General features: G+C 46.2%; 1 protein-coding gene across 1 annotated transcript in view; it reads left to right on the forward strand.

The window, feature by feature from the left end:
• Window positions 1-15,993, forward strand: part of LOC124760964 (cadherin-89D) — a 192,138-nt gene that overhangs the window by 113,902 nt on the left and 62,243 nt on the right. Inside the window, exon 14 of the mRNA XM_047249109.1 lies at window positions 6,621-7,255. Coding sequence (XP_047105065.1) covers window positions 6,621-7,255 — 635 coding nt within the window. The remainder of the gene's footprint in view (window positions 1-6,620; window positions 7,256-15,993) is intronic.

Raw genomic sequence — 15,993 nt, forward strand, 5'->3', positions numbered from 1 at the left:
GGCTGCTTCCTGCTTACCAATAAGCTGGCAAATGTTTTATAAAACTATTGTTCTTAAAGGGACCACACCTTGCCTATCTAACCCATGTTAGTTTAAGCAAGTATTTGACAAATTTCTGAAAAAACTATTTGATGCAGGACCTTAATATTTTTACTGTATGTTACATGATGCTAATAGAGTCAACTGTACTGAAATCTACTTTATACATTTTATAGTTTTTAAGAAATACTTTTTTAAATTTATTAGCAAAAAGTATTAAGTTTTTCAGCAGAAAATATTTTTTGTGAACTTCCGAATGGGGGAATATTAATGAATGTAGTACCAGAGGTGGCTTTTTATGTTATCCAGAGTCTGAAAACGTCATTCATCTATGATAGTCTCTGATATAATGGGGCAATTAACTTTAAAGAAAAAACTTTTGAAATTTGCGATCTGAAGTTTTCCCGGCATATTTCCAATTCGAACAGTTCTCGGGCATCCGACCGGGGAGCGTCGTAATTTCTCCACAAAATTACGGCGCTACCCGGTCGGATACCCGAGAAATGTTCAGACTTTTGAAATTTGTTACTTACAGTTAATTAAAACTGTCCTGCTGCATATGACGGCCCTTCTTTTGCCTCTAGCAGGTCTTCCAGCTTCTTTTTCACCTTCCTGGATGTTTGTCCTGCTTTCTTGCCCATATTAGATGCAGACCTGTGTGCATCGGCTATCCTCATTTTATCGCAATGTTGCAGCCCCGTATCATATTTTCACCAGGATTAATTCCCAGCTTTTTCAGTACCCGACACTTTCCAGTATTACCACAATTGAATGTAGTAACAGCATCATGGACTCTTAGTTTCATTGTATGCATGCCTGCAAACACAGTTTTAGGAAGGCGGTTCCAAATTACGCTGTTGAAACATTCATTTGGGCTCTGTGCCTGCCCATGCAGACATTTCCTTAGAAGGTCAGGATGAGCCAAGTCTCTGAAAATAGGTTTAATTGCTGTAATAACAGCAGCAGGAAGAGAAAACTGGTGAGAATAAGATTCTCCAGTTGCCTGAGCCCTATTGTATTTGAACCACGAAATTTCTCCTGATGGACACAATCCATCATGACATGGCTTATCATCAGTAGAGGACTTACGGAAGAATATGGCCCAAACATCTATCTCCATTGCCTCCAGATTTTCTTTATTTCCGCTAATTGCCTACCCATAGTATACCTGCAAGTTTTCTAATTCAGTTTTAGTTAACCGACCCTGTCTGGTCAACAATTTTCCCTCTTCTAATTTTTTTCCTCTCATATCAACAGTTAGTTTTCTCAGCCTTGTTCCCAAACGTTTTTGAACGTATCCTACACGTTCTGTTTTGCTAATAATGGCATCTCGATATGCCTTAGAGTTCACCACATTGTTGTATGCCTTACTGTCACCATCTCCCAAATATTTGGTGTACCGTACACCTCTTGTTTCTATGGAGCGATGAAATATTTGTTGTACTCCATGTACTTCTATACCACCACTTGTTCCTCTAAAATTGGCCACACAGTTGTGTTCTTTATGTTCATTGACTTTACAACATTTCAATATTTACAAATTATCTCCACATCTAACACTTTACCGGTATCTACACTTATGGGAGTTACTACTCCATTCAGAGAAGTATGTCCTCTTTTCTGCCAACTTCCATCAAGTCCAAGTGCAATATCCGACCATCCATCATTTTCTTCCACTGCTTCCCTATCACCCAGTTTCATGCTTTCCTCACTGACCTCACATACAGCTCTCTCTAAAAAAAATGGTTCAAATGGCTCTGAGCACTATGCGACTTAACTGCTGAGGTCATCAGTCGCCTAGAACTTAGAACTAATTAAACCTAACTAACCTAAGGACATCACACACATCCATGCCCGAGGCAGGATTCGAACCTGCGACCGTAGCGGTCACCCGGCTCCAGACTCTCTCTAATATTGCAGTCAGTTTTTCAAATTTATTTGGTGGTTGATGTAAGTTCATCACTGAACAAAATGTTTCCCTGCAGCCATGCCCTTGCCAATGGATCGTAAGGCATAAACTAGTGTTGATTCCATAAGGGCCACTAGCATCTGGTTTTGAAGAACTCATAAATGAAATCACAGCTAAGCATTTAGTGCAAATTAAATCCAAACACCCTGTGACTCACCACACTGTCTACATTGTACAGATTTAGAAATTACGTCTGATAATATTCTCAAATTTATGATAATGTTACTGCACCTCTTGTCATTTACAGTAAATTCGTTGTAACTCTCTTGAAATGGTGAGAGCTTCTTTGATGATTCACTTGTTGAAGAATTACAATTAGAAACCTAGTTGCCAGGTGACATAACCTCTTGTCCAGAAAGCTTTAAACTTGTGTACTCTAAATTGTCGTTTCTTGAAAATGCCACTAAGTTTCGTCATCTTCAATAAACACAACAAAACACACGTAAACAAGCACTGCAAACGTAAGTGTAACAAATGCTCTCAATCGCACTTGAACAAAACTAACCGCGTGCTTGAAAGCGCTTTGTTTCCAACGAACAGAAGCAAAAGAATTCCCACCGTTGCATTCCAAGGATAGCCAACACACTCGGGAGTAAAAAAAAAAAAAAAAGAATTCCTAACGTGCAACGTAGGGGATATAAAGATCTAAAATATATGCAGAAAAGTGGGTGACAGAAAAGTGGGCGTGGCACATAAACACACGTGATAGGAAGATTTTAAATAATCGAAAAAAAATTTTCAGCAAAATCCTTTTCAGAGTATTTAAATAAAACCTTACTCTATCGAAATATGATGAAAACCGAAAATCGATTTTTTTCTACGTGAACCATGGTGTGGTCCCCTTAAGGTAAATAAAGTATATAATTAATGTACGAAATTTATAAGAATTGCTCCATAATTGTAGCCATTCCCTATTTTATTTCACAGTAGTTATTACAAATTCGTTTCTGACGCTCAGACTGCAAGCGCATTTCGTCATCTCGTACCAATTCAACAGCTCTTCCCACCCATTATCTGCTTCCAGACCAAGTGTTACAGTAGGTGCCTACCGGTATGACTACCTGCTGCTCCTTAATACATCCCGGTTTGCGTCCTGTGTCAATAACGCTTTATGACGCATATCTAAATTTAATATTACTTGCTGTAAAATGCACAAAATGCACGGCTTGCTGTAATGGGAATCCTCACAACTTTCAATCATAACAGTAATAATCAAGAATCATTACTACAAAAACATATATTTGCGATTATTAGTTACGTGCACTAATCGCTGATAAGGAAGGCTTACGTCTTACTGCTACATATAACTTGAGGCATATTAGTTTTTTCGCTTCAAACAACTTTTGACTCCTTAAAGAGATTCGAAACCTCTTTCCACCGTGATGAATAGTGCCTGGAGGTTCTTGAAGTAAAGAGCAAATTCTTTAATGACAAATATACTCATACTAATTTTTTTAACTTAACTACGGTATTCTTTCGCACGTGAATGGAAGGTATGTATGAGACAGTATTCATGATAGCAATTGTTTTATAGATACGACAAGATGTTATCGAATAAAAATATGTTAAATATGGCGATTTTCGCGTTTGAATAGCGCGGCACCTGGATGTTTACCCCACTCTGCGTAGGAAGTTGTGACACCGAGATAAGCTATATTACGCCAGTCTGTATACTTCACCTCCGACAGAGTAAAAAATGGAAACATATTCCAATATCGGAAACAATTTGTGTACAGATGGGCACGCGTCTGTAGAAGATGCAGTGCTCAAGCGGATGACTTTCCTAGTCAACTGAGGAGCTCCACTGTGGGATGAAGATGCGTATACAACAAGTCCGATCAACAGAACAAAATCATTGCCCCAATCAAAATCAAAATTGGATAATCACCCCTTCGAACAAGGATCCTGAGAAATTCGGAAATGATGTGTTACAGTGTAACGTACCGTACTAGGCACCTTTAATGATAACGCCATGCAGACACTTCAATGCAACGCATTGACGGATTTGAAAGGCTTGTTAGTCTGTAGATTTATCAAAAAATGCGGTTTTCACTCTGGACAATAGTTATATTTACATTTATATGATAGAGCTAATAACTTAAATGCTCTTTATATTACTGTAATATTAATATTGATCTCACGTACTATTCAATCTGTCAGCAAGCAGTGTAGTGTTAAAGAACTGCATATTTAATTGTAAGCAGAGGAATTCATATTCTCTTGTAAAGTCTCTCGGTGTTTAGACAACTTCATATCGGAGATAAAACTCGAGCTTTACAAGATTTTTACCACCTTCCTCGTCAGGAGAGGATCTCGGTATATTTTCCGAATACTCTTCCAATGACTCTCACCGTGGCACCTATCTTTCCTACATTTGATTTTATGTAATCTTTCCACATTGCGTCGCTCCAGACAGTTTTCTTCTAGGTATTTTACGGCTGTTGCTGTTTCTAGCGATTTTTCGCCAGGAGCGTAATCGGACAGTAATGGATATCTTTGTTTATTTACGTGCAATACATTACACTTACTCACTTTCAAGGTCAACTGTCAGTCCCTTCACCAAACATCACACGTCTGTAGATCTTCCTGCATTTCGCTAAAGTCTTCTGCCGCTGGAACGTTCCTATAAACCGCAGCCTCGTCTTAAAAGCCTCACGAGGCTTCGGACGTTATCCACTAGATAATTTACGTATACCGTCAACAGTAATGACTATCAATATAGTTCCATTAAGAACAACGTGTTAAGCTCTAATTGCTGGGAAGCTATGACCGTAGTCTACACCACTCTGGATTTCATCGACCGGCGGAGCGAGCTGAGTTTTACGAGTCTTCTGCCGCAAGTCTTTCCACGAACAATACGAGACTGGAATAGAAGGGAGAACCGATAGAGGTACTGAAGGTACCCTCCGCCACACACCGTCAGGTGGCTTGCGGAGTATGGACGTAGATGTAGATGTAGATGTAGTCGGTAAACTGTTTAGACACTCGGTAGACATGTATTTCGTTCACTAATCGACAATGCGGAATTGAGTACTTTTCTGAAATCGACCTGGTCGCCGTCGTCTACACCACTCTGGATTTCATCGACCGGCGGAGCGAGCTGAGTTTTACGAGTCTTCTGCCGCAAGTCTCTAGAGGAACGGAAGTTTCCAAATGATTGGAAAAGAGCTCAGGTGGTTCCAGTTTTCAAGAAAGGTCGTCGAGCAGATGCGCAAAACGGTAGGCCTATATCTCTGACATCGATCTGTTGTAGAATTTTAGAACATGTTTTTTGCTCGCGTATCATGTCATTTCTGGAAACCCAGAATCTACTCTGTAGGAATCAACATGGATTCCGGAAACAGCGATCGTGTGAGACCCAACTCGCTTTATTTGTTCATGAGACCCAGAAAATATTGGATACAGGCTCCCAGGTAGATGTCATTTTTCTTGACTTCCGGAAGGCGTTCGATACAGTTCCGTACTGTCGCCTGATAAACAAAGTAAGAGCGTACGGAATATCAGACCAGCTGTGTGGCTGGATTGAAGAGTTTTTAGCAGGCAGAACACAGCATGTTGTTCTCAAGGGAGAGACGTCTACAGACGTTAAAGTAACCTGTGGCGTGCCACAGGGGAGTGTTATTGGACCATTGCTTTTCACAATATATATAAATGACCTAGTAGATAATGTCGGAAGTTCCATGCGGCTTTTCGCGGATGATGCTGTAGTATACAGAGAAGTTGCAGCATTAGAAAATTGCAGCGAAATGCAGGAAGATCTGCAGCGGATAGGCACTTGGTGCAGGGAGTGGCAACTGACCCTTAACATAGACAAATGTAATGTATTGCGAATACATAGAAAGAAGGATGCTTTATTGTATGATTGTACGATAGCGGAACATACACTGGTAGCAATTACTTCTGTAAAATATCTGGGAGTATGCGTACGGAGCGATTTGAAGTAGAATGATCATACAAAATTAATTGTTGGTAAGGCGGGTGCCAGGTTGAGAGTCATTGGGAGAGTCCTTAGAAAATGTAGTCCATCAACAAAGTAGGTGGCTTACAAAACACACGTTCGACCTATACTTGAGAATTGCTCATCAGTGTGGCGTCCGTACCAGGTCGGGTTGACAGAGGAGATAGAGAAGATCCAAAGAAGACCAGCACGTTTTGTCACAGGGTTATGTGGTAAGCGTGATAGCGTTACGGAGATGTTAAAGCAAACTCAAGTGGCAGACTCTGCAAGAGAGGCGCTCTGCATCGAGGTGTAGCTTGCTGTCCAGGTTTCGAGAGGGTGCGTTTCTGGATGAGGAATCGAATGTATTGCTTGCCCCTACTTATACCTCCCGAGGAGATCACGAATGTAAAATTAGAGAGATTCGAGCGCGCACGGAAGCTTTGCGGCAGTCGTTCTTCCCGCGAACCATACGCGACTGGAACAGGAAAGGGAGGTAATGACAGTGGCACGTAAGTGCCCTCCGCCACACACCTTTGGGTGGCTTGCGGAGTATAAATGTAGATGTTACGAGACGTCTGCGGAATGCAAACATCTCAACTTTTGTCCGTCTGCCCTACTCGGTAGCGGGAACGAGTTGCACTTTTCTTAATGCGCTGTCCTTTTGTCGCACAGGCAACTTGAGTTCCGAAGCGAAGCTGACTGTGAGCGTGACGGACGTGAACGACAACGCGCCGCGCTTCGTGCAGCTGGTGGTGCTGCACGGGGAGCCGCGCCGCAGCGAGGTGCGCAACGTGAGCGGGTCGGCGCGGACGCCGCTGGAGGTGACGGTGGAGGAGACGGCGCCGCCGTCGGCGCCGCTGCTGCGGCTCGTCGCCACTGACCGCGACGCGGGCGACAACGCCAGCGTGTCGTACAGCCTGGCGGCAGAGGTGCTCACCGCCGGGCCGCGCTCGCCCTGGTCCGTGCCGCACTACCGCTCCGTCGCCGAGAGCCTCAACTCCAGCGACGCCTTCCTGGAGCTGGACGCGTCCGTGGACGGCGGCGGCTGGGCGCGCACCCAGTATCGCACCAGCAGGGACGACAGTCGCGCGCGCTGGACCGTCACGCGCTTCGTGGGCGACGGTGACGTGGACGTGGACGCCGACGACGCCTGGCTGACGGCGTCGCGGCGCCGCACAGAGTGGGCGCAGCCGCCCGCCTCGGCGCCGGCGGACAACGCCACCGGCTACTTCTTCGCCGTGCACCGCACCAGGGGCGAGATTCGGCCTCTGCGTCGCCTGCCAGCCGAGAGCACGTTCCTCCTCCAGGTCAGAACGCCAAAGTCACCACTGAGTGCTCCTGTCCCGGGAGATTCGAATTGGTTTGCGCTTCATACAATCCTCTACTTGTTTCTGTCAAATATCTGTTCCTTTATACCTTCCACCCTCCGTGTCCTGAATGGTACCTCCTGGGGAGCGGACCGAGTGGTCCTTCTCCGCCTCTGTCGCGCCTTAGTGCGCTCTAAATTGGGCTATGGAAGCATAGTTTACTCCTCTGCTCGGCCATCTATTCTTCGGCGTCTCGACTCTATCCGCCACCGTGGATTACGTTTAGTGTCAGGAGCTTTTTGCACCAGCCCTGTGGAAAGCCTTTATGCTGAGACTGCTGAACCTCCGCTGTCCAATCGGCGAGCTGTCCTTCTGAGTCGTTATGCTAGCCATCTGTCTTCCATGCCTGCAAATCCGGCCCATGACATTTTTTTCGACGCCTCCTTGGATTTAGGGTATGCAGGCCGCTCGTCCTCCCTGCTGCCACCGGGAGTCCGCTACCGTCAACTGCTCCATTCTCTTTGCTTCCACTTTCCTAAAACTTTCTTGACAACTTGGGGTACAGCACCACCTTGGCTCCGTCCTCGGACCTGCCTGCTTCGTGACCTTTGTCAGTTTCCCAAGGATGGTACCCCTTCACTTGTTTATCGTCGGGCATTTGCTGCTCTATGTGCACAAATGAAGGAAGGCACATTTATTTACACTGATGGCTCAAAAACATCGTTTGGGGTAGGAAGTGCCTGTATTGTTGACTACACCCCAACTCGATTTCGGCTTCCCAACCAGAGTTCGGTTTATACTGCGGAGCTTTACGCTGTTCTCCAGGCTGTCCCATACATCCGTCGCCATCAGCGGTTACAGTATGTTATCTGTTCAGATTCTGTCAGCTCTCTCCTCAGTCTCCAAGCTCTCTACCCTATCCACCCTCTGGTCCACCGGATTCAGGACTGCCTACGCTTGCTCCACTTGGGGGGCGTCTCTGTAGCGTTCCTCTGGATCCCAGGACACGTTGGTATCTGTGGAAATGAGGCGGCCGATATAGCGGCCAAGGCTGCGGTCTCTCTTCTTCGGCCAGCTATTCGCACGATTCCCTTCGCCGTTCTACGGAGTGTTTTATGTCGTCGTGTTGTTCTTTTATGGCACGCACATTGGTCGACACTTCCCAATAATAAATTGCGGGACGTGAAAGCTCTCCCCTGTGCTTGGACCTCTTCCTCCCGAACGCGTCGTCGGGAGGAGGTAATTTTAACTAGACTCCGGATAGGGCACTGTCTTTTTAGCCATCGATATCTTTTAAGTGGCGATCCTCCCCCACTCTGTCCCCACTGCTCTCAGCTGTGGACGGTAAGACACCTTTTACCTTTTACTTGAGTGCCCCTATTTTACTCCGTTACGCGCCCGTCTCCAGCTGTCGCCTGATATATCTTCCATTTTAGCAGATGACACGCGCTCAGCCGATCGCGTTCTCGAATTTATTAGTGCCAGTGAGATGACGTCAGTCATTTGAAGCTCTTTTTGGGGACAGCCAACCCCCTTCTATTGTGGTTTTTTAAGCTTTCCTTCTGCTTTTAGTTTCTCCATTTTTTTGGGTTACGTTCTCATTACTTCTGGTTTCGAGTTTCGTTTTTTTTTACCTTTTCCTAAGTCACAGACCGGGCGCTCATGACCGTAGCAGTTTTGCGTCCTAAAACCATAACAAAAAAAAAACAAAAAAAACTTTATAAAAAAACGTTCAAACGTGTGTGAAATCTTATGGGACTTAACTGCTAAGGTCATCAGTCCCTAAGCTTATACACTACTTAACCTAAATTATCCGAAGGACAAACACATACACCCATGCCCGAGGGAGGACTCGAACCTCCGCCGGGACCAGCCGCATAGTCCATGACTGCAGCGCCCTAGACCGCTCGGCTAATCCCGCGCGGCAAAAAAAACTTTATACCTTCGCACCCTCAAATTATTCGGTGTCTAGGGAAGCGTGACTTTTTTTAACAAAAATTCTTTATTGACACAATACAATACAATACAATACAATATGAAGATACAAATAACCCACCACCTTAATAATTAGTGGGTCTACATATCATACAACATAGTTCAGCACCATTATTACATTAAGTTTTCTACAACTGACATATCTATGAGCAAGGTTAATCTATTTTATTAATCTATTCTGTTTCTAGCTAATCTACTCTGCAGCGATTACAGTTGTGCCAGTTGTAACACCTCCGTTTTTATCCCGTCCTGATTTGATCGACTAGCAGCCCAATATTTATTATTAACATGACCGTGAACCTAATGGGACTGGTAATCGGAATTGACTGCTACGGATGTTGTTACTTTCCAGTTCATCCGGTTCAATACTATAATACTGAATGTATGGTAATAAGGAACACAACACAGTTTTACTAATTACGAACTTATACTCTTCTGAAAACACAAAAAGGAGACAGCCACTGCCTTCATCATACGTATCTAATTACTGCTAAGCTCAGCACAGGCTTTCTTTATTTGTCATTATCGTCACAAGCTAATCCACCACTGCATCCAACACTGCAATCCATGGTTAGGCCGGCGCGGTAAACGCGAAACTAAATATCGGCACTAGTAACGTCACCGATCACCTTTATAAAGATACTTCATCACTTTCCCGGTATTTATTTATTAATCAGGGGTCTAACCACGGCGATGGTGACACCCTTCTCGGTTAAAAACCCTGTATTCCAATAACGGCCTCCACACACACACCATTCCCGCCAACCACTCTGGCGCACCTCGTCACTCGCTCTCGCAACACGTCACAATCGATTGTTCGCCCTATCGACCTGTGCCGAGTGCAGAGTTATAGTAAGGGCCTATGGACCCCTTACACAGTTTATGTATAAACCTACTATTGTGGCCTGCCCACCGAGCTAAACCCAGTGAGCGTGCCCCTGGCACTGGGCTCGCCAAGTTGGTTTTGTCGCTGCAGTCGCTACTTTGTCAGTGTGGTTAGTGTTCTATTCTACCTACTACTACTACTACTACTACTACTAACTTCTAGTACTTAAAGTAAGAGTGCAATTGTCTTTGCCTGGGAGGTGATGCACCCGCTGTGACCAGTAGCGCGGCGGATTCCGGTCGTGAGTCGACTGGCCAGTTCCGCACCCGACGATATGGCGGGTACATCTCAGTCTATTTCGGGTTTTTTGTTATCCATTTTGGTTCCTTAGAAATTCTCTCAAGACCTTCTGTGATACCTCGTCTGCCAGAATGTTAAGGACATTAAAGGTAACAGCATGCCGTATTAGGGCATAGGCGTCGTTATTCGGTAATTCTGTTCTTAAGTCATGCGTCACATCATCGTATAACAAGCAGTCATAGATTATGTGCACAGGTGTACCGTCTTGAGCGCCACAGTCACACGCTGATGTTGCTCTTGTTTCAAACTGACGTAGATATGTCCGGTATGGCCCATGTCCTGTGAGAAAGTGCAGTAATTCTCTACTTGGCTCGAAGTAGGTCATCCCAAGTCGTTCCTTAATGTTATGCAGCAGTTGGAAGACCCTTCTACCAGTTTCTTTGTTTTCCCATGGTTGTTGCCACAACTCCTCCCCCCTTCTTTTAACAGCAAACTTGTCTCCTACCTGCACCCCAAGACGTATATCTCGCGAAGAGACCATGAGGATAAAATCAGAGAGATTAGAGCCCACACAGAGGCATACCGACAATCCTTCTTTCCACGAACAATACGAGACTGGAATAGAAGGGAGAACCGATAGAGGTAGTCAAGGTACCCTCCGCCACACACCATCAGGTGGCTTGCGGAATATAGATGCAGATGTAGATGTCCCTAGTCCTATCTATCTTTCCTTTGGAAACTCAGTGCCATGCTGCATGTTCTCTTGTTTTTATATCTAGTGAACATAATCCCTTCACCTCCAATAGAGCCCCCCTCCCCCCCCCCCCCCAGGAGTTTTCTGTACGCCCCAACTGTCGCAGAATCATGTTCCGCTGCACCCTTCTCACAGCCATGACTGGCATCACCCCCGTGAGCCTGTGTGCCCAGACCCCATACGCATATCGTACTATCCTACCTACAAGATGCTGCTATGATAAAGCTTGATCAGTGCGGGTGGCAGGTGAAATCTTTTATGTCCTATGTTAATAAGATTATTTAGAGCTTCTAGGGCTCGTTGTGTTGTGGTTTCTATGTGGGGTGTGTAGCTCCATTTTTCATCAATGATTACTCCGAGGTATCATGCTTCGCGACGCCGGAGAACTGGTGTTCCATCTATTCTGACTGTGGGATTCCTGATCAGATTGCCTTTTAGAAGAAGATATGTTGACTTTTGCTGTGCAACCTTCATTTTTGCTTCTTGGCACCACTCAGTTAGTATTGTTATTGCTTTTTCTACTTATGATTCTAGATCTTCTCGGCTACGGCCGCCAACCAACAGGAGGAGGTCGTCAGCGTAGGCTAGCACTTCCTCGCTGAGTTGTAGTTTGTCCAATAACGGCTCTACATTAACGTCCCAACATAGTGGCTCCAGAACGGAGCCCTAGCCCGTGATTTGCCCAATCTGAAGATGATAGGTAGGTCTTTCAAAAATGGTTCAAATGGCTCTGAGCACTATGGGACTTGACATCTATGGTCATCAGTCCCCTAGAACTCAGAACTACTTAGACCTAACTAACCTAAGGACATCACACAACACCCTGTCATCAGTAGGTCTTTCGTAAATCCTTCTTAATGTGTTGTCATCGGAGCCTATTAACGATTTTTTCCATTATGGCGGCTGTTTTTTGATCGTCTTTTGGAAGTAAACATCAAGCAGACCTTGCAATGCTTGCATTTCTACTACATACTGACACTGGCGGAAAAGCTGTAATTTTGCAATAATGTTGTAGAGCGTCTTGGGTTGGGTTGGGTTGTTTTGGGGGAGGAGACCAGACAGCGAGGTCATTGGTCTCATCGGATTAGGGAAGGAGGTTGGCCGAGCCCTTTGAAAGGAACCATCCCAGCATTTGCCTGCAGCGATTTAGGAAATCACGGAAAACGAGCGTCTTGGAGCTCAAGGCGTCAGTTGGAGTCCTATACGAAAATATGGGTCCTGTGTGGGAGGAGGTGGTGTTTAAAGAGTGTGCACGTATCCGTGTAGAGGCTGAGATGGTTGTCCTCTAGGTGCGTGGTTGAAGTGTGTTATTACAGACCAGAAAGCCACGAGTTCATCACCCTCGGCAGGGTAGCGGTCTACTGGCTGTAGGATGCCTGTTTGTTGTCCAACGGTTCGTCACGAAAATAGAATTGTTAAAACATTCATTCAGTGGTCGAGGTTTCTTGGAGAAGCCAACACCCACAGAACATAAGCTGTACACGGTCGGCGAGAAGGTGCTATGGACAGTGAGCGACTTGCTGTCTCTGGCCGTCCGTGACTCACTTGGCCAGTGGAGTGATACTGTCAGCGACTTAGCAAGGATGCTGAGTCCAGCAGCGGGTGGCAGTCCGTGAGGACGCCTACACAGGCGAGAGACGGTCACACGACTGAGGACAGGGCGCGCCGAAGCATGCCGAATCACGTCGTGGACACAGCATGGAGGCGGTGGCTCTCAGAAACGGCTCCTGCCCGCGCACGCGGAGGACAGCAGGCAGTCTGCCTGAACAAGGGCGTACAATAAGTAATGCAACGCCGTTTTTCTACAACCAGATTGGTTTTATTCACGATAACAATAAACTATATCATTCCCACTCCTTTGGCTACAAAATCCTATTTTTCAACATAATCTCCATTCAATGAGACGGCCTTACGCCACCGTACTAGGAGGGCCTGTATGCCCTCAGGGTACCACTCTACTGGTCGACATCGCAGCCAAAGTCTTGCTACATCAGTAACCTCCCCATCACACACGCAGAAGTGAGAAGTTCGTTTGCAGTTTTGTGGCGATGAACACAGTGTAGAAGCTATAACAGTGTGCGGCCGGCCGGCACGCGGGAGAAATGGTTCAAATGGCTCTAAGCACTGTGGGACTTAATATCTGACGTCATCAGTCCCCTAGACTTAGAACTACATAAACCTAACTAACCTACGGTCATCACACACATATCCTTGCCCGAGGCAGGATTCGAACCTGCGACCGTAGCAGCATCGCGGTTACGGGCTGAAGCGCCGAGAACCGCTCGGTCACAGCGGCCAGCCACGCGGGAGATCGGACAGGTTTGCGTGACCTTCTTGCGATGATTACAGAGGCCTCGCCCAATCACTCGTAGTGCTTTTGTTCACTGCCAGGTCTTCGCAGACATTATACAAGCGCCTATGAATATCTACGATGCACTGGTTTTCCACCAAAAGAAGCTCAATGACAACTCTCTGCTTAGAAGGCACCTCCGTTACAGACGCCATTTTGAAGGCCACGACCATGAACCTACAGGGACTGAAACGGAAAGATTCCACGATGTCCCACAAGAAATTCCGCATTTTTCAACCGAAATCGGCTGAGGAAAAACTTTGTTGCATAACTTATTGAACGCCTTCTCGTAATATAAATACAGAATGGTATTCGAGACATCCCCCTACCTGCAATAAATCTTAAGTTATTCGTGAGTAAGTAGTGATAATTGAAAAATTTGTGCCAGATTATGACTCCAGCCTGGATTACCTACTTCGCGGGCAATTCTCTTAACCACTGGGATGTAACTTATGTTCTTCTGGAGTATGATGATGTCCGCTCCCTATATGATATGTCACCCGGTTACACGCATTTGTCAACTTTTATCTTCCAAAATATCTTCGGTCGTCGTTCTTGAAATTATTTATGGTAGTGGTCCTGCTATTCAGTGCTACTGAACCGTGCCGCTGGACTTTTTCACATTGTTGCGAGGTGTGGGTGCTAGAAGAGAGCTCTGATCTATTCAAGCTACTAAATGACGAACCCACTTTGTGTGAAATCTTCTGTATTTACAACAGAGTATTAATATTTTACAACCTTGATTACAACTGTCCATGAACAGGCCTTTCGTAATGCGCATTACGACAATTATAATAAAGGTTTTAAAATATTGAGGTAATGACAGTGGCACGTAAAGTGCCCTCCGCCACATACCGTTGGGTGGCTTGCGGAGTATAAATGTAGATATATATATATATATATATATATATATATATATATATATATATATATCAAATATTAGTGTCACATGTAAAATATTAACATACACTCCTGGAAATTGAAATAAGAACACCGTGAATTCATTGTCCCAGGAAGGGGAAACTTTATTGACACATTCCTGGGGTCAGATACATCACATGATCACACTGACAGAACCACAGGCACATAGACACAGGCAACAGAGCATGCACAATGTCGGCACTAGTACAGTGTATATCCACCTTTCGCAGCAATGCAGGGTGCTATTCTCCCATGGAGACGATCGTAGTGATGCTGGATGTAGTCCTATGGAACTGCTTGCCATGCCATTTCCACCTGGCGCCTCAGTTGGACCAGCGTTCGTGCTGGACGTGCAGACCGCGTGAGACGACGCTTCATCCAGTCCCAAACATGCTCAATGGGGGACAGATCCGGAGATCTTGCTGGCCAGGGTAGTTGACTTACACCTTCTAGAGCACGTTGGGTGGCACGGGATACATGCGGACGTGCATTGTCCTGTTGGAACAGCAAGTTCCCTTGCCGGTCTAGGAATGGTAGAACGATGGGTTCGATGACGGTTTGTATGTACCGTGCACTATTCAGTGTCCCCTCGACGATCACCAGTGGTGTACGGCCAGTGTAGGAGATCGCTCCCCACACCATGATGCCGGGTGTTGGCCCTGTGTGCCTCGGTCGTATGCAGTCCTGATTGTGGCGCTCACCTGCACGGCGCCAAACACGCATACGACCATCATTGGCACCAAGGCAGAAGCGACTCTCATCGCTGAAGACGACACGTCTCTATTTGTCCTTCCATTCACGCCTGTCGCGACACCACTGGAGGCGGGCTGCACGATGTTGGGGCGTGAGCGGAAGACGGCCTAACGGTGTGCGGGACCGTAGCCCAGCTTCATGGAGACGGTTGCGAATGGTCCTCGCCGATACCCCAGGAGCAACAGTGTCCCTAATTTGCTGGGAAGTGGCGGTGCGGTCCCCTACGGCACTGCGTAGGATCCTACGGTCTTGGCGTGCATCCGTGCGTCGCTGCGGTCCGGTCCCAGGTCGACGGGCACGTGCACCTTCCGCCGACCACTGGCGACAACATCGATGTACTGTGGAGACCTCACGCCCCACGTGTTGAGCAATTCGGCGGTACGTCCACCTGGCCTCCCGCATGCCCACTATACGCCCTCGCTCAAAGTCCGTCAACTGCACGTACGGTTCACGTCCACGCTGTCGCGGCATGCTACCAGTGTTAAAGACTGCGATGGAGCTCCGTATGCCACAGCAAACTGGCCGACACTGACGGCAGCGGTGCACAAATGCTGCGCAGCTAGCGCCATTCGACGGCCAACACCGCAGTTCCTGGTGTGTCCGCTGTGCCGTGCGTGTGATCATTGCTTGTACAGCCCTCTCGCAGTGTCCGGAGCAAGTATGGTGGGTCTGACACACCGGTGTCAATGTGTTCTTTTTTCCATTTCCAGGAGTGTATATATCATGTTAAACGTTAATGTCACCTGTATCTGTATGGACATGACATTTCAGAGGCAGAGACAGATCTCCTCTCCAATTATTTGAGCGTCTTTTTTGTCGACTCCGTGACCTCCAAGGCA

This window comes from Schistocerca piceifrons, chromosome 1 (assembly GCF_021461385.2).
Source record: "Schistocerca piceifrons isolate TAMUIC-IGC-003096 chromosome 1, iqSchPice1.1, whole genome shotgun sequence".
NCBI classification, from domain to species: domain Eukaryota; kingdom Metazoa; phylum Arthropoda; class Insecta; order Orthoptera; family Acrididae; genus Schistocerca; species Schistocerca piceifrons.